The 23033-nt window shown below is 49.6% G+C and overlaps 1 protein-coding gene across 3 annotated transcripts in view; it reads right to left on the bottom strand.

Moving 5' to 3' along the window:
• Positions 1-9513: 9513 nt before the first annotated feature.
• The window catches only part of RANBP17 (RAN binding protein 17), a 159938-nt gene continuing 146418 nt past the window's right edge, over positions 9514-23033 (bottom strand). The window contains exons 25-27 of one of the 3 annotated variants that reach the window (XM_054217202.1): positions 17111-17209; positions 13189-13316; positions 9514-10097 (exon numbers count right to left, since the gene is read on the bottom strand). In XM_054217202.1, coding sequence (XP_054073177.1) covers positions 10001-10097; positions 13189-13316; positions 17111-17209 — 324 coding nt within the window. In that variant the 3' untranslated portion in view covers positions 9514-10000. The remainder of the gene's footprint in view (positions 10098-13188; positions 13317-17110; positions 17210-23033) is intronic. The other 2 variants (XM_054217200.1, XM_054217201.1) reach the window with 2 other exon arrangements.

The following is a 23033-nucleotide window of genomic DNA, read 5'->3' as shown; positions in this document are numbered from 1 at the left end:
CCGGCCCCGGAGGGGACACACACACACGCGGAGGCCCCGCGGGGACGGATTCCGTTCGCGCCCCGGCAGCCGGGGCCCGGCGCCGCCCGGCGAGCGAGTTTGCAGACGCTCCCTAACGTCCAAATTGGACTAAAGGCGTTAAAAATTAAATAACGTTCAGCCGCATTTACTTAGTTTCCCGCTTATAAAGGGAAATGAAAACAGGGAATAGAATTTCCCCGTTAATAGAATGTAATGGCATTTGATCAGCACCTGGCAGGGCCATCCCGGGACGCCGGAGCGGTGACAGGAGGGACTTGATTAGTTTTTAAACCTCGGGATTCAATTACCGCGACGCGCCCCTTCCTTCCGACGGCGGCGAGCGCGGCCCGACCCGCCCGAGCCACCGGCTCCGCTCCCCGCCCCGACGGCTCTGCCCCCGCCGCCGCCGCCCCACGGCCAACGCGGGCCCGGAGCGGGGGCCCTTCCCCGGTCCGGCCGGGCGCTGGCCCCGACGGCCGCCGCCGAGCTGCCGGCTCCCGATCGGCGGCCGTCGGGGAGGGGGGGGCTTCCCCGGCTCAGCGCACGGAGGGACCCCCGCCCCGCCCCGCCCCGCCCGGCGGTCATTAACACGGCTATTAAACACCGGGGACCGCCCGGTGCCACCCCCGAGCAGCCTAATCGGATTGTCCCCGCTCGGTGCCACCATCAGTTGTGTGTCCCCCCTTCCTCTCCGGAGCGGAGCTAATCGGATTGACACGGTCCCCGCAAGATGGTGCGGGGCCGCCCGGCCCCACCGGGAACGGTCCCCGGGGGTGTGGAGGGGGGGGGACGGACCCCGCTCCGACCGGCCCGGCGGCGGGAAAGGGAGAAAAGGAGTGGGGAAAAAAGGGGGGGGGGGGGGGAGGAAAAAAAAAAAAAGGCAACGGTGGGTGGATAAATAAATAAATAAAGTGACACCCAGTCCTGAATCAGGGCAGGCTTTGTTAGAGAAAATTGCAGCTTGATCTGCATAATGGGAACTCGGGCTGCCCAAGGCTATCTTTTTATTGCATGTGTGTCTGCTGTTATCAATTTTGTGAACGATTTCACAGGGAGCCTGGCAGACTTGAGCTGGAATAATATGCAAAGATGAGCTTTGAATAATGAATGATGTGCTTTTAAACCAATTCCAAAGTGTCTGTGATAGTACAATATGAAAAGGGGTGGTAAGTAATAGTATATTTAAAAGGCGCTAGTATGTTTTTATTACTATATTTAAAAAGATATCTATATTATTTTTGTGAAATGGATAATATATCACAGAGTCTTTGATAATCAGCTAAACAATACATTTTTCTTTGGGAAAACTCTCCTGGTTTTACACAGTTAAATATAGAGTATCAGCGTACAGCTTTGTAACGCTCGGCTACCTTATTAAATATTAACTCTATTTTAATATTAGCTTTTAAATTTAATATGTTGACGTTCTGCAGTTTTACTTTAATTATGTTTTATAATTAATAACCCGGGACGTATGGTATCCTTAAATGCGGCTCTCCCGCAGCCGCCTCGGCTCCCTCGCCCCTCGGCGGGCCGGGGGGGGCGCGCAGCCCCGCGCAGCCCCGCGCAGCCCCGCGGCCCCGCTCCGCACCCCGAACCCGCCTCCGCTTCGCCAAGTGCCGCCTTTGGTGGCTCCGCGCCGGGCTCCGCCGCCCCCCCCCCCCCCCGCCGTCCCCGGGACTCGCCCCCGCTTCCGTGCGCCCGGCGCGGAGCGAGCGGAGCTGCGGCCCCGACGGCGCGGCCCGGGTCGGAGCCGGGTTCCCCCCGCCCCCGCGGCCCCGCTCAGGGCTGCCCCCCCTAGCGCGGCGGGGGCCGGCTGGGGTGACCGTGGTGCGGGGACGGACTCGCCCACCCGAACCCTCCGTGCCATCGGGGAGCCGGAGCCAGCTCAGGGCCGGCCCCGCTGGGTGGGGGGAAGGAGCGGGACCCCCGGGCAGGGACGGGGCACCCGCAGCGTGTCCCCAGCGCCCTGCGCCAAGGCAGCCCCCCATCACGGGGGGGAGCTGGGTGCAAATAGCCCTGCAGCCAGCGGGGCTCCAGCAGACACCAGGCAGAGCGTGGCGTGGTACAGCACGGCACGGGGAGTCTTTGCATGGCAGAGCGTGGCACGGCGTGGCCTTTGCATGACATGGCGTGGCACAGCACAGCGTGGCACGGCACAGCATGGCATCATCTTTGCATGGCACAGCATGGCATGGTCTTTGTATGGCGTGGCATGGCATGGCACAGCTTGGCACGGTACAGCACGGCATAGCATGACGTGGCACAGCATGGCATGGCCATTGCATGGCATGGCACGGCATGGCACGGCACGGCACGCCCTCTGCATGGCACGGCACGCAGCCAGCTGCGAGTGCCCCAGCCGGGCAGCCGGCCGCAGGGTCACCTCTCACCCCGGCACAGGGAGGCTGAAGGGGTGCAGCCCAGCAGGACGGTGCCCGGCTGTGGGGGGGTGCGTGACCAGCAACCCCCGGCCAGGCAGCCCCACGGCGCCAGTGGGGCAGCCCCCAGAGCCACGTGGGCAGGGGGAGGCTGGGGAGGGAGAGCCCGGGGGGGGTGTGGGGTGAAGCGCTGCCATTCCTGGTAGAACTCGGGCAGCACGCTGTACAGGTATTAACTGAGATAATAAGCCGAGCCCGCGGTGCCGGCAGAAGCAGCACGGCGTGGCCCCGCTGTGGCACAGCTCCTTCGGCCCCGGCAGGGTGCGTGGCTGGGCTGGGGGGGCCCGGGTTGAGCAGCGCTGGGCAAGAGAATGCTGCACCCAGCCACCTGCAAAGGCATGGCGGGGGGGGGGAGCATAATTTAGAGGCAGAAAATAAGTAGCGCTATGTAAGAAGAGTGACCGCCTTCCCGGAATCACTGGGCAGAAGGGACCCCTGCCCGATTTGTCACTGGGAGTCAAGTGTCACTGGGAAGAAAAGCAGCGTCCACCTCCCCCATCCCCAAAGCCCAGAGCTGGCCCCAGGCCTGGCTGCCATGGGGGGACACAGAGGGGGACGTGCCACAGCCCACCACGGTCTCCGGGTTTGGTTATGGTGTGCACATGTGCTCCTCAGCCCCGGGAACGTCTTTGGGCTCGAAACATGGAGGGCCCCACGAGGAGGATGTCCTTGCGGCACCCGCGTCCTCACAGGACCCCCATGTGCCCGGCAGCAGCAAATGCCACCGTTCAGCTTTTCAAGGGCTTCCTGTAGGATGAGGTAATAAAAACACGGGATGAATTACACACTGATCCAACCCCAAACGCCTTTCAGGAGCGAGGCAGCTCCAGCACCTTCTTCCACTGTGCCACCAGCCCGTCGGTATCTGCATTTGGTGCGCGTTTGCCGGGCCCTCGGCTGCACCACGAAGGGAAGGGAACACGGCTGCAGCTCCGGCAGCCATGGCTGCTCCTGGAAAGCAGAGGAGCGATGGGGATGGTCCCTCTCCTGGGCACTTCCCAGGGAAAATGAAATCCCCATTGGGAGGAGATTGGAAGTGCCAGGACGCTATTTAGTGTCTGGGGGTCATGAGGACAGGGAGGTGGCATGGGCTGGGGGCGTGCAGAGGGACTTCAGCTCCTTCCCACCAAGGGCACCTGGAGGTTCCCCAAGGACGAGCACAGCCCGTGAGAGCAGGGACGAGCGGTCCCTGTTAGGACCAGTCCCAGCACGGGGCAGCTGGAGACCAGGCAGAGAAGGACCATTCCCCAGGGCAGCCTCGAGCACCCCGCGCCCCCTCCCCCTGCCGTCGCCTTGGGGCCAGTGACGGACGGCACAAGAGGGACCCAGAGCAGCCCACAGATCTAAAGACGGCTGCACCCCAAGAGGGTCTCGTGCCACCCGTGCCAGCCCCGGCCCAACGCAGGGCCCCCCCAGGGACGGGCTCAGCCCCATGGGTGGCGGGGGGGATACGCAGCCCTGACTGGCACACGCAGCATCCCTCCATCCCTCCATGCAGCTCAGCCGCTCTGCTGCGGAGGAGCCTCGGTTAAATGTTTACTGTCAAAATTTAGCGTGGGCCAAATGATCCATTACACCTTTTTTTTTTTTTTTTCTTTTTTTTTTTTTTTTTTTAATGTTTACCATTAATTATTTTTAAAATGAGGCATTTTGTTTCTAAGGTGAGAGGGACAGGTTTCTGGGCACGAGACCAAGAGAAACCACTGCGGGGCTCCTCCAGCCTTTTCAAACCAGTAGGCAGCGTTTTATAATAATGGGCCGTTAATTGATGGTTGCATTTCTGCGCAGTTCCTACCGCGCCGCCTCGCGCAGCCGCCCGAGTGCACGGGGCCGCGGCGTGACGGATGCTCATGCACGAAACACAGGGGCAGGGAGGCCCCTCCGGATGCACAATGGGGTTCCGGACCGGTGGGCTGCCAATGGCCCCCCCAGTGCCCGCCGAGGCTGCTCACATGAGGGATGGGACGCTGCGGTGGGATGGAGCGGAGAAACCGCCCCGGAGCTGGGGAAACTTCCACCCCACAGGCTTTAAACACCCCGTACAGCCTGCAGAGGCTGTAGGGGTAGAGGTGCAAGTGCTGGGGGCACACACGGCCAGTCGTGGCCGTGCCAGCACCGTCCCCGGGGCTACGGTGCCCAGCAGCGCCCACAGAGCTCATCCCGGGAGATGGCAGTGGCGAATTGGCCCGCGGCAACGCTGTGGAAATACAGGCTGAGGGGCTTCTGTGGGCCCAGGCAGCTCAGGGGCTGGATCACACCCGAAAGGGCTGAGCGTGTGCTTCCATCGCTGCTGAGCTGGGGTTTAGTCCAGCTGCGTGCTGGCCCTCGTCCCACCTCGAGGAGCTCCTCGGAGCTGTGTCGGCTCAGCTGCTTCCCGCATTTCCAGCTCCGCTTGCACTGCCCACCCCGGCATGCCCCCCGTCCTGCACGCCTGGGGCTCCAGAAGCTCCGATTCCTCTGAAAGCTCCTTCCTCTGGGGCCCAGGATTGGCGATGGTGGCGGTGACCCTCACCCGATGTACTGCCCGGCGGCTGGAAGCCGGTGCCGAGAGGAAGAGGGGTTTGAGCAGTGTCCGACCCACAGCTCGCATCTTCAGCAGTGTCTCCATGCTGCCTCGCTGGCCCTTTTTCTTTAAAGGCCATGTCAGCTTTCACATATCAAACTCCTCTGCTGTCCTCAGCCCCCGCTTTAGCACGCAGGAGCTGGCAGGTTGGGCGCTGATCTCTGTCCCCGGCAGCTGGGAAGCCCCTCGAGCCCCAGCCCACCACCAGTGCCAGCCCCCAGCACAGGGCTGCGGGAGGCACCGGCAGCTGCGGGGACGTGCCATCCCCTAAAGGCATCGCCCGTTGCTTCAGATTTTGTCCCTTCCCTTCGGGTGACAGGGAGCGGCGACGTCTCGCTGCGTGAGAAAGCAGCAGCAGATGCCGAGATGGTTTTTGCTGTAGCTCCTGGCTTTGGCAGAGGATCTGGGAGCGGGCAAGGCCGGCCCTGTTCCCCGCAGCCTTCGCTGGATGGATGTCGCTGCAGAAACCCAACGTGGTTTTGAGCGTTTAGCACATCACCCATTACATACAATTCACGTGGAAGGCAGCGTGACAGAGGACACAAAGAAGTTGTTCCGCTGTAGCCCTGGAAGTAGCATCCTTGTGGGGCCGGCGGGGTGATGCCGGTGTTGGGGCTGGAGAGGGACAGGGCTACTCCGCGTCCTGGCACGGGAAGGGGAAGGTGGAGGGGATGGTTGAAGGTTGAAAGCAGTTTATGCTCCGAAAACTGAGCTCTCAGCCCGTACCCCACTGCCAGCAGCAGCGCCCAGCCGGGGGGACGCTGGGTGGGCAGGGTGGGGTGTGCGGACAGGGAGCCACTGTGGCCAACGGGCCCCAGGACAAAGCAGCATCCTCACTGCCACGTCCCGGTGACGGAAAGGGACCCGGTTACAGTCGGGCCGAGGTGCGGAGCTTTCGCGGGCAGGCAGCTCGCTGCCCGGGGAGCGAGGCCGGGGTCGGGCACTGGGCGCACTGTGCTCAGCAGAGCGGAGCCAGGGTTTTCTCGGCCCACAGGGGTTAAATCAGCTGCTCTTTTTCCGAGGCAAGAGCCCTGGTGCTGCCGAGTCTGAAGGTCAGTCCCCTCTGCCCCTTCCCTTAAGCTCGGGAGGGTGCATCCCCCGGCTCCAGCCCGGGAAAGCTTCACATCAGGGGGCTGGGGGCAGCCAAGGACCACCCTCACCAGCCAGGGACTATTCCCTCTCCCCCTCCGTGAGGTGCCAGCCCCCTGAGCGGAGGCTGACCACCGACAAACCATGAAGCGGGTGGAAACGGTGAAAGGGGTGGAAACGGTGAAAGGCTCGTCACGGAGCAGACTGTTAAAGGCGGGTCTCACAGCCCCTGGCAGATGGGATTTCAGTTCACATTTCAAAGCACATCTTTACGGGGTTGGTAACCTTAACCGTTACGTTAAAAATGCTGAAACTTCGTTTTGGTTCAGAATCCACGCGTGGGTCCAGGAATGCCTGAAACAAGCTGAGCCGGAGCGGGGTACGAGGGGAGGGAACCACGGCCAGGACGGAGGAGGGCGGGCAGATGGGGTTCCATTTCTCGCTGCCATCTCTGATAAAAATCGGGCTGTGGCGACGGGGACGGGGAAGGTCCCGGTACTGTGGGCAAACCCTGAAAGATGGAAAGACGGCGGGCAGCAGCCCCAGCCCCGGCCGGGAGGTACTGGGGGTCCAGGCACAAACCTGGGAAAGCAGCCGGTGCTTCAACGTGGCTTCCGTCTCTCCTTTATTCTTATTTTATATACCGACACGCAGCCGCTGCCAGATTTTTCTACGAAATGTGACTTTTGTTGGGCAAATTACATTAGGATGGATGCCGCAGGTATCCATTAAGGTTTATTTATCGTGATACTGTTTGGATCTCACGCTTATAAATAACTTATGTTATGGCTTTTGTTTGTAGAAATGTAACTTACATATTTTATTATGCTTTCTGTAAACCTCAAAAAAGAATGTTGTCAAAGCAGCGCCTCTTAACAGCAGTCTAAACTACGGGACATAAAATCTACACTAACATTATTTTTTAATATGGCAAGGAAGCGCGTTATCCCTCTACAGTTTGAAAGGTTGGCTGTCATCATAAACTCCTACTACAATAAAACAGTAACAAGTCTAAGGAATTATTTTGAAAGGTGTGCACGGCCTGGTGGCTGAGTTTCCTCAAAGCCTTGTGCAAGCAGGGCCAGGTGTTCAAACGCGGCGTTTTCCCCCCGAAAGCCGCCCTGCCGTGCGGAGGCAGCTCTCGGGCGGTTTGCTCTCCCTCGCAGCGGGGCAGACGCTTCCCTGAGGTTGGGCGGTCAGCGCTTTTCACTGTAACAATATAAAACGCCTTTTGGGGAGAATCAGACCTCTTTTATGGTCCCAAGTTGTTCACATCCCGGGGCAGGCTCGTGTCAGGTTCTCGAGATGGAATCACTCGGGGGCTGAGCGGCGTCTCCCTTCTGACATTTCCCATTCCATTCTTTCCACTTTTTTTAAAAAGAACAAAAAATCCACCCCCCGCGTCAGGCAATTATGTATTTTAAAAAAGCCAACCATAAGGCATTACACGTGCTTTGTAAACACGAGGGAATTCTGGGCTGTACCCCCTTTGACAGCGCCCTTTTCAAAAGCTGACAGCAAAGAGTCTCGACAAAGAACCTGGAGCCATAAACCAGGCTCTGTTTGCCGTGCGATCCGTCTCCTGACCTAAAAGCAAGCGCAGTTGTATGACCAGCTACTCTAAATATTCCTGTCGGCAATTGTTAACCAGGGCTGAAACGCTGTTCAAATCACAGGATGGTTTGGGTGGGAAGGGACCTTAAAGCCCATCCAGTGCCACCCCCTGCCCTGGGCAGGGACACCTCCCACCAGCCCAGGTTGCTCCAAGCCCCGTCCAACCTGGCCTTGAACCCCTCCAGGGATGGGGCAGCCACAGCTTCTCTGGGCACCCTGGGCCAGTGCCTAAATACACATCTCGAGTTGGCCCTGTTTGTGAGATGCTCTCTAGAACCTCACTGGAGCTGTAACAAGGGACATGTTCGAAGGGAGGTTTCGGAATCATACTTGGGGAGCCAGCAGCTGTATCTTAAAGCCAGCCCTCAAGTCCGAGTGTGTCCGGGAGCACAGGCCGATGGTTTGCAACCACTATTCACTTCCACCGTACGACAAAGAAAACCGGAGTCACAGAACCCACCAGCTCCCACCGGAGCCTGTAATGCCGGCGCGTGGAGCTGCAGGGCTTGGGCAGGGGCTGCCCAAAGGAACTGCCCGAAGGAGGCGGCGCTGCCGGGCACCCCGCGCCCAACGGGGACACGGGGGTCCTGTCCCCAAGCCCCTGCTCGCACCGAGACCTGCACCCACCGCCAGGGGTTCAGCTTTGCCGCTTCTGACGCCTGAGCCGGCAGCGCAGATCCCGGTTCCCGTTCAGGATGGAAATGAGAAGCGAAGGACAGTATGAATTCATACAGGTTTGATGTGCTGATAATGATCACACACAAAATCAGACCTCGGCATCGGGGCTCAGGTAGCGACACCCCAAACCCGCAGCTCTTCAGTGACCCCAACCGATTCTTTCCTCGGGTCCTCGGCGCTCTTGGACACCAGAGCCTCTGGCTGCGGATTAAAGACTTTCTTCCAGCTGAGCTCAAACGGAAACAGAAAACTGCGGAACAAAATGACTTCCTTTCCGATTTAGTTCCTGCAATTTAAAAATGTGCAGGAAAATAACAGTTGCAAAGAAAAAAAAAAAAAGGGGGAAAAAAAGCTGTAAGAAATACAGGTATGAACTTTTCCTCTCTGTTGGCCACAATTAAAAATTCCCATTCTTAACTAAGCAGTTGTGACTTTCTACTAACTACGCAAATGTAAGCAAGCCTGAAAAGCACACGAAATCTATTATTTACATAAGAAAAAAACTCCCAACCCAATTCAAAGCCAGTGCCGATAGCTTGTAATGGCACATAATAGCTTTGCTACATCATAAACTAATTGGCTTATTGCTTAGTTTTACTTTTTGTCAGATCTTGCTCGAATTTATTTGCGTACTTCCTTGGCCCACCACAGGCCGGTATTAATTGTTCCCCACAAAACCCGAGTGGTTTGGGCTGGGGGAGGGATGGGGGTTCTGGTACCCACCGGACTCTTCAGCATCTCCGAGAGGTGAAAACGCATCTGCTGAATTTGCGGTTCCGTCTCCGTTGTGCCACACGCCTTTTAAAGACGGGCAGTGAGTCCCCGTAACGACCTGCTTTCTTTTTTGTAGCGCTGAGTAATTCTATTCTTTTTAAACAGTGTTTTAACAACTTTATTTTCTTCTGTGGGTTCCCCCCCCCCCCCATTTCTAAAGACCTGGAAAATGTGTACTTGTGAAATTAAAATATCATCAGTACTTCATTAAGGCTTCCTCCATCATCTCCTATTTTATTACGTGCGACATCCTCAATTTTCTTGCTAGACTTATACCCCAAAATGTTCATTTTTAGTCTTCTACTTCATTGTCCACATTGTCATTAAGCGCCAGTGCTGAAAAGAAATATATAACATTTCGTAGAAAAATAGCAATTTTATTATTTCAAAAAGATGTCATATAAAATTTGTACTGTCTTTCATCTCATTTTCAAACAAATATGGCCTGGAGTCTTTCGTTGATGAGATATTATTTCCTATTATGTGTAGAACTGAGAATCATTAACTGATACAAGTTTAGAAGGAATGCATATTTATTTTGCTCTTTGGTTAAGTACTGTTTCTAAACCGTTTCATAAAGATAAAACAACAGGATAATAAATTCTGATAAGAAAGGCTGAAAACGTTCTTCAAACTAAGGCTGATTTTCCATTGCTTTCACTATTATAAATCCTTACGTTTAGGCCAGAGTTATAAAAAGGCAGAAGATATTTTAAAAAAATAGTTTTCACAAGGGTCAAAAATCTATCTAACGATATAACAGCGTCCTGAAACTTTCCGAGTCGGTGAATTAATCAGTGCTCCGTTTCCAAAGTCCTCGTCAACTCATCATATCTAAAGTGCTGGGATCGGAGGCCCCTTCGCTGCGCAGAGCTTCGGCCACGTCTCTTCGAAAGACGGACATGTTCTGAGTGAACCTGGGGGCAAGAAAGAGAACCCAGATGTTTGGTTAAAGGTGACCTGATGCTGAGAGGTGTGTTTGAAGGCTCGGTAAAAAGAGTTAACTGGCATGTAAATTTTAAATTGAAAGAAAAACAAGAGGAAGACTCACAAAACCATTAGGTGCCCTCAAAAACCAGTCCTATAAAGTAACAATGAGCACGTAGACATGTACGGGCAGCATTATAAACTCAGCCTACCAACGCTGGGAAACATTTCAAAACTCAGCCGGGAAACGACTGCAAGGAGAAACCTTTCCATCTCCCGTTGCTCAGAACATGTCCTTTCTCCAAACCTCCAGCAAAGGGCTCTGTGGGACACGGCCAGATGGTCATCAAGGCGCTCTCGGACCCACCTTCCTCCCTCCTGAGTGGTGTCAGAGTTCAACCCGTCTCTCAGTGAAACGCGGTACCGTCACCCATCTGGCACAGGATGAATTCGCAAAAATATTCCCCGACAGTTCTCACCTGGCAGGTGTAGGACGCGAAGTGCGTCCGGTGGCATCGCACCTGAGACCGAACGACAACCTGGACTCAGCTTGCGTGACAGCCCAAACCTGATCTACTCCCTTGGCCCACCCTTACCCGAAACGAAGAGTTTAATTGCCATTTATCACATCTCAGGTATGTATGTAAAAAGAAATAACCAAAAACCACACCAAAAAAAAAAAAAGATTTTAAAAGCCGGAAACATATATCGCCCCCTGCATTTAGGTTTGTTTTTTTTTTTTTTCCCAAACATTCTTTTGTTTGTTGGCTCAACTCTCTTCACTTTGATTGTGTCAGACTTTGCTGGCTCGCCGTAGCGAAGCTAATAAAGTTTTCCCACGAACGGCTCCTTAGGGCTCCTTCCTGCAAAGGACGGCTGGGCAGGTGCTCGCGGAACTGATGGGATCTCAGCAAAGGTCTCTGTGCAGGACCAGGGGCAATAACCACCCCCGCCTGCCCCCGCTGCACTCGACGTTATGGGCAGCTCCAGCAGCAGTGCGGTACGCGGGGCTCGCTGCGTGTGGAAACACAGGATGCAATTACGAGTTCATTCTTTATTCTATTCATTTTTTTTTTTTTTTAATTTTTTTTTTTTAACGTTTGTGCTTATTTCCTTACTAATGGAAATTGATTTCTGCTCGATTTTTAAACAATCGCAGCTAAAAGAAGCCTCCCGGTTCCACAGAATAAATCGGAGAAGGATTACAAATCAAGAGCTGAAAACAGAAAAGCCATCGTATTAACTCATGCTGCTCGTCGGGGGAGTGATGGCTTAAAAGTCTTCCCAAGTTAGACAGGCGGATGCTACCGAGACAGACGAGCTGCTCGTTCCACCGAATTATCTCTCTCCCCCTCGCACCTGCACCCATCCCTCCCCGCCTGCCCTTCCACAGAAAAGCTCTCCCAGAGCTTCCGCGCCACTGCCTACCCGAGAGTACTCCAGGTGAAAATCCCCTTTAAATCCGCGGATATTTGAACCTAACGCTCGCCAAATCTACTATTTGCTGGCAGCCCCGGTGACGGGTGCCTCTGCCCATGCCCTGGACGGGGAGAGCCAAGCCAGCAGAGCCGGATCCTCCACGCCGCCCAACGACCTCGGGCTCCTGCCCGGCCCGCTCCCCCCAGCCTGGCCGACGCATCCAACCACCCCCCCTTCTGCCTTTCAGGTCTGTCGTTCTCCAAATAAGAGAAAATGCACATCAAAGTATGTTTTTTCGCAGAAAACAACGTTATCTTAAGGACTTCTTGCCTTCAAGAAATACAAAAATAAAAATAAATTATAATAGTTAAATAAAGATACAGAACTAAGAAACTATCCAGTTATAAGAACGAGTTTTACTCGGTTTTTAATTTTTTCCTTTTTTTTTTTTTCTTCTTCTGTTTTTTTTGTCTAAATCCTGAAGGACTGTTGAGTCAAACGAATCCTCTCGGCACTGACAGCTCTAAGGTCAGACTACGTCCCACCGCCCGCCCCTGGCGGCTCAGTTTTCCTTTGTTTTAACAGGCATTGCCCCCCTTCCCGGTGGCTCTCTGCCTTCTCCCCAGGTTTTCTGCTGATCCAGAATACAAGTTACACACAAAGCCCGTCTGATTTATTAGTGCCACGGATGTGAGCTCTGTGCTTCTCTGGATTTGCTTCCAAATTCCCCCTTCTCTGGCTGTCATCCACAGTCAGGCCATAAGGAACTTAAACAGGAATTTAATAGGAAAATGCAACAAAATCATGGACATCCTAACGGTAAATTATTTAAGAATTAGACAAGTTCAACATAGTTTTCACATCAACAAACAGAGAAGAAGTCAGAGAAGTAAAATCACCAAATGGTTTTAGCCATCGCTTCTCTCCAAGGCCCTTTCCAGTTTGTTTCAAGCTTTCCAAGAAGTTCCACCGTCTGGACTTCAATTCTGCCCCAATACTGTCAAGGTTTGCTTTGGTTGAATAATGGACATGGAAGAGAAAATGCAGCGAGCTAGTAACAAAACGTTAGCGTGAACATAAACTCGCCATTCCTTTCCTGAAGGCTTCTATTCTGTTTTTCAAATGAGGGAAGACCGGGTGAATTTGTGACTCATGTTAAAAACAAAAAAAATATCCTTGCCTCATTTATCTACAACGTGGAAGTAGCCCCGCTGGGTCCTTTCTCATTCTGGCATTTCCCAAGCAGTCGCCCAACTCCAACCCCAGCTAGAAAAGGCTCAGTCGGGGCAACAGCAGCGCCGGAGGCGGCAGCAAGTGCTTTAGCAGAGGGGTTTGGGTTTAAGGTTGGGAAAAGGAATCTCTGAGGCTCACCCGCTGAAATAAGGCAGTTTTTCCCAGGTGAAAAAACAACAGTTGCGGCCTGGCAAACCTTGACTTTGGGATTCAATTAGGAAATACGTTTCTGACCAAGAAATGACATAATTATCACATGTTCCGGCTCTAACCGTTAAGTCTAGGGATGAATTCTGTGATAGGACATTGTCTTCCTTTCAAGAGGAACCGCAGTTTAAGGCTACCTGGAATACTTCCTAAATTTTTTTCCTAGTTAAAGTTTCCATTTGTCTTTTATTCTTTCAGCTGACTTATGTGTTATGAACTTACCTGTCCCTGTTCTTTACCAAAAGGTTTTGCTCGACCCCTTCCATAAGATTCCTGAAGCACTGGTCAAGGACCTCACGTTTGTTGTCAGGCTGGCTGGTTATCAAGGTGGCCCTTAGTTCACTGAAGTACTATGGGAGCAAAAGCAGAGAATATTAAAAATGAGGTCTGGAAATATAAACTCAGAGTTACTCATCTACATCTGGAGCACCTTGAGCAAGAGTGTCACACGTTGCCCTCTGCGAGAGGAGTTTGGCAAACAAGCACAAAGAGGTGCTGACATGCACCAGCGTCGGCCATACACTACCACCGAAGTTTAGTGCTAAGAGGTGACGTGCCACTTTACCAGCGGGCGTTGGCCACCTAACCAGTTCCAATACAGAAAGCCACCCAGGAGGGGTGGCAGAAACACCCTCGACTACTTCTCAAGTCTTTTCAGACTGTGCACTTCGCTGTGGGCTCTAATCACTTCAGTGCTGTGATGAGACAGACTCCCCTTGGCTTCTTTTGACTTTCTATATACCATCCCCGTTATATTCTGGCAGATTTATAGGCTGGTTCAAGTAGAACTTTTTATCACCTTAGAAAAATCTAGGTTTAGTCTAGGAACGCAGAACCGAAGGGGACCTCCAGTGTTATCCACCACCCTACTACTACAGCCAAGCAAGTCACATAATCCCGTTTAGCCTTTGTTATATTGGCTGTGTCAGTCAAAGTCTTATGGCCTTGGGCATAAGCACATCCATGGCATAAGCACTGATATATACAATTATTCAGAGGAGGATGAACCCGTGCCCAAGTACTTGGCAGAGTTTCTGAACAGTCTGATACCACAGCCAAGAATATTATTGCTGGTATTCTCCAAATTTCAGGCGTAAAACAAGAGAACTTGTTCAAGGTAGGATGAAAATCAGTTCTTAGTACGCAAAATTTAGTAGACTTCTGAAGTTGATGTAACTTGTTGGGTGTCGTACAGAAAGCACAAAAGTCTGTGATTTGTTCGCTAGATTTTTTTTAAAACCTTTAACAGGTTTAAAGCTGTTTAAACCTTAAAAAAAATCTCAAATTAAACACACAACTTTGCCATCAAAACTACAGCTCTCCTGTACCCTGAAAAAATATGGGACATCGAAAGCAAATGCAGTAAAACCATAGCACTAACACTAAGCTCTGACAACTCAAGAGGGTTATCGGAAGTGTTTGCTTTAATGTCTGCTGGGCAAATCGCTTGCACTCCGTCCAGTTCCTCTCAACCCAGGAACATCCTGTATTACGCATCTCCACTGACCACCGTGGCAGCTCTGGAAGTGAAGGCAGCCGCTGATCAAATAGCTGGGTCCCAGACTAAAACTCAAAACTGGAAACCACCTGGGAGCCGGCGGGAAAGACGAAATACCCGCCTGCAACAAACACGCTCCCAGGAGCCCCCTCTCAAGGTGACAAACGCAGAGTTCAACGTAGAGAAGGCCACAACCCCCAGATCTTGCCCAGCCTCCACAAGTTGTTTTTAGAAAAGAGGCATTCCGAAACTTCTTCAGTCAACCCCATAATGGGAAGCATTAACAGCAAGGCATAACATCGCTGCCTACCACGACTGAGCGCAGCATCCCCCTGAAGACTCCCCCGGCATCCCTGTTTCAACGCTGCGGAGCTGGAGTTGCCAGGGCTTCTCTGTGACATCACTTTTGTGAATGTCTGCGTTCTTCGGCTGAGGACAACAGCAAGGAGGAGAGGCTGTCGCGATGTTATCACCATACAGAGGGCTTTTTCTGCCAACCTCTTGCCACCAGGATTTAAACTAAACTTGCTGCTGCACCTCAGTACGGGAACTGTGTCCGGAGCCACCTGAACCACCCCATTTCACACTAAGCTGATGCTGTCTCAAAAGATGTAGTGCTGGTTTAGGGTTGACGCTGAGTACTCATTTGGGCCTAATTATTCCGATTGGTGCAAGGAGGTATAAATCCCAATTTTTCTGAGTTCCTAAGTAAACCCGATGCCTCCCCTTTGAGATGAATTACAGGCAAAGAAGATCTCATTAAAACAAAAGAAGTGAACAAGCAGTAAAACACGGTAGATGCGCGCTTGCTGTCTCGGGAACTGTAGAGACAGAGACCCTGTCTGAAATAAAGGAACCCATTTCCAATAAATAAACCACCAGTGCACTGCAACGAGCCAAGAAATGATGACTTTTACAGCCACACGTAAGTCCGTGTCCTACTTTTTCCAAACACGAAATAAATAACCTTGATGCAAAAGGGGCAATACAAATATCGTAAATTGTATTTCCTGTTCTCCACCCTTCCAAAAGAAATGTAAGGCTTGTTCGTAAGTCAAGGCGCTTGTACATATCCATGTCTGCTAAGCAAAACACACAATCATTAGAACTAGTCTAATTTCAGTAAAAAGAATATTCTGCCAGTCACAAATTTATTCGTCATGATTTACAGCTCCGTGGTTTTATCTTCAAGTGAAATATTTAATTTCTTCTTATACCGAAGCATCAAAACCACATAATTAATATGTAGTCAGGCTAATACTTAAACGCTATAAATCAGAAGCATTATATAAACAAAAGTGTCGTCTCGAACAAGATTGGGAATGCACAAAACTACTTATTTCCCACTTTTATAATGATGCAGTGACTCAGAGCAGATAGAAAATGATTAGTTTTCCTTCCAAAGTAGGAAATATTGCTTCCATCTGTAAAGTATAATATTGTGATGTCATAAAGTTTTCCTAAACACTGAATTTGCCCTTATTCCCTCTCAATCATTTTAAAAGAACTGCTCTCTCTTATAGAGCTTGGATTTAAATCACAATAACACACCAAGAAGATGAATGACAGTGCTATTGGATATGGCTAAAATTGGATCCTTCAGCACAGGTGAATGATGAGACAGCGCTTCTCTTCTTGATATATTTTCTTCTTCTATTAGTTTCCTTCCGTGGCTGGGATTTCAGTTTGAATTTTAATGTATGCGGTTGCTGCTAATCTTAGTGTCTTATTTTTTTCCAGCACCCTCTTATTGTATAGACAATTCATTCTCCAAAGCAGTAATACACTGAGGCTTGTGACTGCCCAGGAGATAAAGCAATTCAGAATAAAGTTAGAGCTAGCTCTGAAGTATGGCGAATACAACAGGTCAATATCTGCGGAAACAACGCCTTGCCATACCAAACATGCACACATTTAGATCCCCTCCCATTCATTTACTCAGACGGTTTCCATTTCAGACAATATTGTCTCTATTAAGTCACCAGGGAAACATGATGGGTATATCCAAATTCATAGTTTCGGATTTTATTGAAAGGGCAAATTGCAGAGTATTTCCTGGTTTACAGAATCTGCCACAGATGCACACAATCCAAATTGCAATCAATGCGAGTGCTTAAGTGTAAGCACTCAGATAATATCCCCCCCCTCACCCGGCCCCGGCCCCTCTAAAGCTAGTTGTTCCTGTGAAACCTTTCAGCAAAATAAATTGGTTAACTATTTTTCTAGGAAGCATTTTTTCTGATGCGATTTCCACTGTGGTGTTGTTTCATATTTCTATCTAAAAGCCAGGCGAGCTTGCAGAGCTTCTATTTCTGCTTAATTCTGGAAAAGCGAAGGCACAGAATTTATTAAAAAAAAGGCTAATTACATACTTGCGTGATCTAAGGTTGGGTGTAAAAGCTGGGGTAAAGGTTTGAGAGGATTTTTCATCAAAACGAAGCCACTCTGCGACATATCTGCAAAATGCCTGTAGAGTACATGAGCTGAACCCCACTCTCCACCCGGAACGTGAGCACGAGGGAGCCAGGTCCCAAGGGAAGAGCTGGGGGATTCGAAGGGCAACAGCGGCTTTGTTCTATGTGAAATATTGCTTCAACTATTTGGGCACGTGAAGAGTGAATCTGGTGGGATTTCTGAAATACTCACTTTCTCATTGAGAAGTATAAGTCCGAGTAGCGGTCTTGACACAGACCATTGGTTTCTGCAGTCTTCAAAAATGATGGTGTTCATTAGGATCGACATCATCTGCAAGAAAAGTCAGACAGTTTACATGAATATGGATACTCGTGTTATACTGCGTGATGTGGTGAGAAGGAAAAAATCAGTGAAACCTTTCCTAACCATGCCGGAATCACTGACATTTCACATATGAGCATGGAATTACAAAAGTCATTCTTCCAAACAAATATTTCCATAACCAAAACTATCAGGTGAAGAAAGTTAAAGGAAACGAATGTCAAACTTGGCCCTAAAGGAAAAGCTGAAGTTAAAACAAATCTGAATTGAGATTTAGAGCTGTGTTAATTTAAGGTACAGGCTTTGCCTTTACTACAGGGATTCGCCCCGTTGTCCCACATCCTGGTTTGAGGACCACAACATCACACTACTTCTGGGAGAGCAATACGCGTGCGACCAGTAATCTGTATTAGTTTCAGATTAATCCCTAGCGGCTCTTCAAGATTCTGCTTTTCTCACATCCACCTTTCTTCGTGCAGGACACCGCAAGGTGTCTGAAGGCAGCACTCCCTGTTTCAATGAAGGCAATCCTGACTCCAGCAAGAAGCCTGTGAATCTACGCCATTTCCATCGCAGTTACAAACCCAGCCTCTGATTTTAGACATTTTACTTTACTTCTGTGACTGACTTTACGCAGCTCTACAGCAGGGATAAAGCCACTTCATCAACTCTATAAAGCACTGAGATCTATCAGCTCCTACAATTAAGTTCCACTGGCACCCAAAGTGAAGGTAGATAATTTATTTTGCTCGTTGGCTGGCACGTAACCAGAGCCTTCAGCTAATGCCACGTGGAGCGTTCTCCCTCCAAGGCCTCTTCTGGTCTTGCTGTGATCCTGTACCTCTCCTGTGTGCAGCTAGGAGGGGTAGGACTTATTTAAGGATTGGCACAACTTTCGTAAAAAGAAATTACAAAATAACTATAGAATCCACTTAAAGATAAAATGCTCTAAGATATCCTCAAGTTATGTTAGTCCAAAATGCCAAAGGCCACAACATATGCGAACCTAAAAACATTACTCAGAGATTAAACAGGGGGAAAATTTGTAAAATGTCACCAGTAAATAGTTTGACTCGCATTTATAAAACATCTACACCCTAAAACCAAACATAGAGGAAGTAGAAAATCATTAAATCCTTTCTTCTAGGCCAATGAGTAGCTATGAGCCGGGTCTCCAGAGAGCTGCCACACTGCAAACTAGCCTGTAATAACTGACCAAGGCGAAGTCAAACAGCATGTTTCACTAAATGAAAAAGATGAATCCGAGCACTACAAATCACCTGGAACAGAGATATCCACAAATTATTTGAGCTTTCAAGTTAGGAACATACGGTCTGGCGTGGGAAAGGCCAATTCTTCACCTGACTTCACAGTTTGTACAGCAGGCAAGCTATTTTTCATTGTTCATAGGACAAAACCAGTTCTATATGGCTTTGGAACTAATGCAAACAATTCAAAATCTCTGCACGAGCACTAATAGGGGCTTGTTTTCCAGACATGAAGAATAATTACAACCTCTTGTAATTCATTCATCGCCAAGGTTTTCATCTCCATAGCTTGCAACAAGGCTGGCTGTTAGGACAGAAGCATTTTTTAAAGTAATTAAACAAACTCATTCAAGCTGTGATTTAGTCAGAGCACCACCACTGACATACCCATATTTCTTACAAGCAGTGCTACACATGTAGAAAGACTTTCAATGTGACGTTTAATCTAAAAAGAGCACAACTGACCCAGAGGGAGAAGCGCCACCTCTTCAAACTCCAGCTGTATCAACCAGCTCCCTGAGGATGTCTTTAAGGTCTCCAGCCCAGAATGGCTACTAAATTGCAAATGAGCTGCAAAGCAATTATTTTAGTAAAGTTTTTGGCCTAAATATGGAAGAAGACTGAAATGTCCAAAATTCACCAGGGGAACACTTGTCTCCAAGCATAAGTAGTACGGACATTACTGACCGAAGCAAGGAATATGATGAATGTTACAATTCATAAAACCAAAGCCAATATAAAGCAATCTAGGTAACAGTAACTATTAATTGTGTGTTTCGATATTGGCCAACGAGGACGTGAAACAGTGAAAGCCTCCGTCCCACTTCCGAGCTTTTCCTCTGACGAGATCCTACTGACAAACACTTTTAATTCCACTTCTGACTCTAAGGATTAATGAAAGAGAACCGTTTTAGGCATCATTAGCCGTGCAGGGAACACCGCATTCAGGACTTAGCTAGGTCTCATACCTGGACGTGCGTTTCCTCCGTGGGCCAACCCATTCCTTTCAGTCAAACGAGACCGTTACAACACCGCAAGCGCTAATGCTGTCACACAAAGGCGCCTCTGCTTCAAGGAGCTGCTGGGAATAGCGGTACCACTGCACTGATATGTAGCATCTGCCCGTGAGCTCTCTGGAACAGTGATTAATGCCTCTCATGAAGTTACGTACGTTTATTACTTGCAGAGCTGGACCATTTGCAATCCTGTTGCCTCTGCCAGATATCTTAAGACATCCCACTTCTTGCAAAGATTAAAAAAAAAAATAAAATCAAGGTGTATGTTTTAGGATTAGGAGTTGCACGCGTAAAATGAGGGCAAATCTATCCTATCCAGACCTCTGTTGGAGGTTGTCAGGAGCGCATGATGGCACAGGCAGAAGACAATCAGCAATTACTGAGCTAATTCCACCAAGATGAAGGCCACCAAAATCCACGGTAACAGCCTTCAACCTCCTTTTCCTGTTTTCCATGTTTCTCTATCACAACTATTGCCGCTGCTTTGGTTTACTCCGCACCTTTGGTTCCCCGTGCTATTTCTGCGTGAGCCTACAGCAAGCTGTTTGCACCCCAGACCCTTCTTTGTCTTACAAGAGAGGTTGTACCCGCGGAACAAGTGCTTGGAGACCAGCCCTGCTGGAAAGAACTTCTGTCCAAGGGAGGCAGCCTGCCTGGAGTCATCTGCAGGGCAGCAGAGCTCCTCTAGACAAGGCTCATGCTACTTTATAATGAAGCTTTGCCTCAGCAAACAGCGCATTTACTGGTGATGTACCAGGCTTTAACTCTTTCTTGGGCAGAGGTATCAGGCTTTCATTTCATTTTACTAATTCCCTCTTTCGCGTAATATACAACAGCTTCTTCCTACGCTGACATGTGTCAACCTCCGCTTCCTCCTTCAGACCTCGTCTGATCAGTGTTTTGACTGTTGTAATCAGGAGAAACAGGCTGACCCATGCAGGAAAGATTTTCTAGCTCCATATACATGCCCATTTCTGTTTCTCCCCTGCGATGTTCAGGCCATGAAGGAACTGAAACTCTTTAAGCTTCTGAAGGAGGCTCCTTCTTTGTATTTCATTTGCTGACATGCATTTACATGTATTTGTGTTCATGATGGCAACACGTACAGAAATGATAACTGCAATTTTCTGAAGAGGAGATCTTAGAATCATAGAATCGTCTAGGTTCGAAGATCAAGTCCAAGACTTGATCTGACTTGGACTTTATGTCAAGCCCAACCATTAACCAAACACTGCCAAAACCACCACTAAACCATATCCCTAAGCACCACGTCTACCCGTCTTTTAAATACCTCCAGGGACCATCTACTGACACGATCATGTTCATGATCATCTACTAACCTCCAAGAAATACCTACTAACGAGGGGGTGAGGTGCTGTTACCCGGCCGGCACGGCTGTCCCAGCACAGCCCCACTCGCCCCCGGGCCACCAGCTGCACCCCAGTACAGGAGCAAGCACTCAGCAGCCAACAGCAGCGGCACCGTCCGCATTTTTATTTCACTTCTTTGGAGAACTGCAGAGCATTTCCCAGACGTTAGTTACCTTCAAAAGTGTGCCACTGAGATATACCAGCATTACCATCACATTTCACAGAGGGGCCGACTGAGGAACAAAGTCTGCGAAGCCACAGTGATACAGACTGAGCCTGGGGCACCCCCCTCAGCTCCTTCCACCATCACCCAACCTTGCTCATGCTGTTGCTGGAGACCTGCAGTCCCTCTTACTGGGCAGCAGAAGCAGCTGGTGGGGTTCAGGGGGACCGGCATGTACGTAGCATGCAGGTGTCAGAGAGAAACCCTTGCTATGGTCCACCGTCCTTGTTCCACCTTTGGCAGGAGTCTCACCATCTAATTGGAAATCACAAAGCAACTCCATGGCGAAACAAAGCACAGAGCTCCGATGCAGAATTGATCAAACATATGGGTTTTTTGTTTTCTAGGTGGAAAATACCCCACTGGTAGGAACTGAAACGCTTTATTTGAGGAAAATGACTCGTGGGACCCTGCCCCAGAGCCCCTGCAGCGGGGTGGCACTCCAGCCCTCGCACGGACTCAGGCAGAAAACAAGGTCTCAAGGTGGGAGACAGACATTAAAAAAGGCGGAGGGTGGGGGAGCAGATAATCTATTTTCCACTTAGTTCAAAACAGCAACCTTGCTTCTGTTCTCTTCTCTTACGCATAGGGCATCACTTTATCCGGTTCAATAATGTTTCTCCTGACACATTTGTTCTTTACAAAAGGAACTATTGACAGAACAGGCCAGAATAAAGAACTGTTCTTCCAATAAATTAATTCTTCAGAGCCTCTCTTCCTTCTGAGCCTCTTCCTTTCTTAGGTGGAGGGGGAAAATGTTGGTCAAGATAACCCTCATTATAAAAACTTTTTCTAAAGAAGCTGGGAAAGAAGCTGCCTTTCCACTAAAAAGCCTTTTTTTGCTGCTCCGTTTTATCAAAAGAGCGCTTGCATCATCGCAAGTCCTGTAACTCATTTCTCTCTCCCATATTTGAGATGAAGATTTTATTTTGCTGCATCTAATCGCATTTTAACAGAAAGAACATTATGTTAACACCAGAGACAGCAGCATGTATTCCGTTACAAAAGGCTGAGAATGGTCTAAGAACACACACAGACATTAACCAAACGCTCGCCTGCTCAGAACACCCCTTTTTTCCACACAGATCTGAAAAAGATTCAGATTTTCATTGTTTAGCACCCAAAACTTGGTAGGTTTTCACAGCTTTGCCTTCAGACAGTCCGCTCTTAATTTAGGAGCTGTGATTACTAATTTAAATGTCCTTTGGAGTTCTCAGTTCTTTCATCATCAATTCTTCCTATATCAATAAATGGACCATCATTTACTAATAACATTAGGAAGATTTAAATGCTCCAAGATTATTAAATACCTTAAACTTTAATCTGTTGTTTTAAAATATTTATTTTACTAGAAAGCCTAAGTTTCAGATTGATTTTTTTCTGTGTTCAAAGTTAAAATTTCCAGATGAAATAAGAAAACTAAAGCCTTTATTTATGATGGAAGTGAGAACTGGCCCATTATTCATGAACTAAAAATATTTAAGCGTCAGAAGCAGCAGATGAGTTGGGATGCGCAGCTTTCCTTCTGGACACCCTCCCGCCTCTCCCATCCCGCTGTGGGATATATACATATATGTACATAAACATTAATAACTAACATTTCATGGCTCATGAAGCTTAAAGAAGCTGCAGCAATTACCAAGACTTAAAAAAAATTGTGAGGGACCCAATCTCCTCTGTCAATTTGAACTTGTTCAATTGGGTCTGGCCTTTTTGTTTCCTTTTATGAAAAATGGCTGGAAAAACCCAATCCTGATGTCGGGACAAGGCACCTGGGTGACACCCCGCATACCATGAACCAGTATATGCCTGCGTATGATTTAAGTGTCCGTATCGTTCCCAGGGTATGCCTATCGGTTATATGCTACATCCTGCCAGGAGAGTCTCCTCCTGATGCTGAGCAGGGATGGAAAAGCTGGCTGTAGATGGGAAAGAGAGAGTGGAGCTTGGCATTTC

The sequence above is a fragment of the Rissa tridactyla genome, chromosome 11, assembly GCF_028500815.1.
Source record: "Rissa tridactyla isolate bRisTri1 chromosome 11, bRisTri1.patW.cur.20221130, whole genome shotgun sequence".
Classification (NCBI taxonomy): Eukaryota; Metazoa; Chordata; class Aves; order Charadriiformes; family Laridae; genus Rissa; species Rissa tridactyla.
The sequence above is the reverse complement of the archived record's forward strand: the minus strand, read 5'-3'. Positions and strand labels throughout refer to the sequence as shown.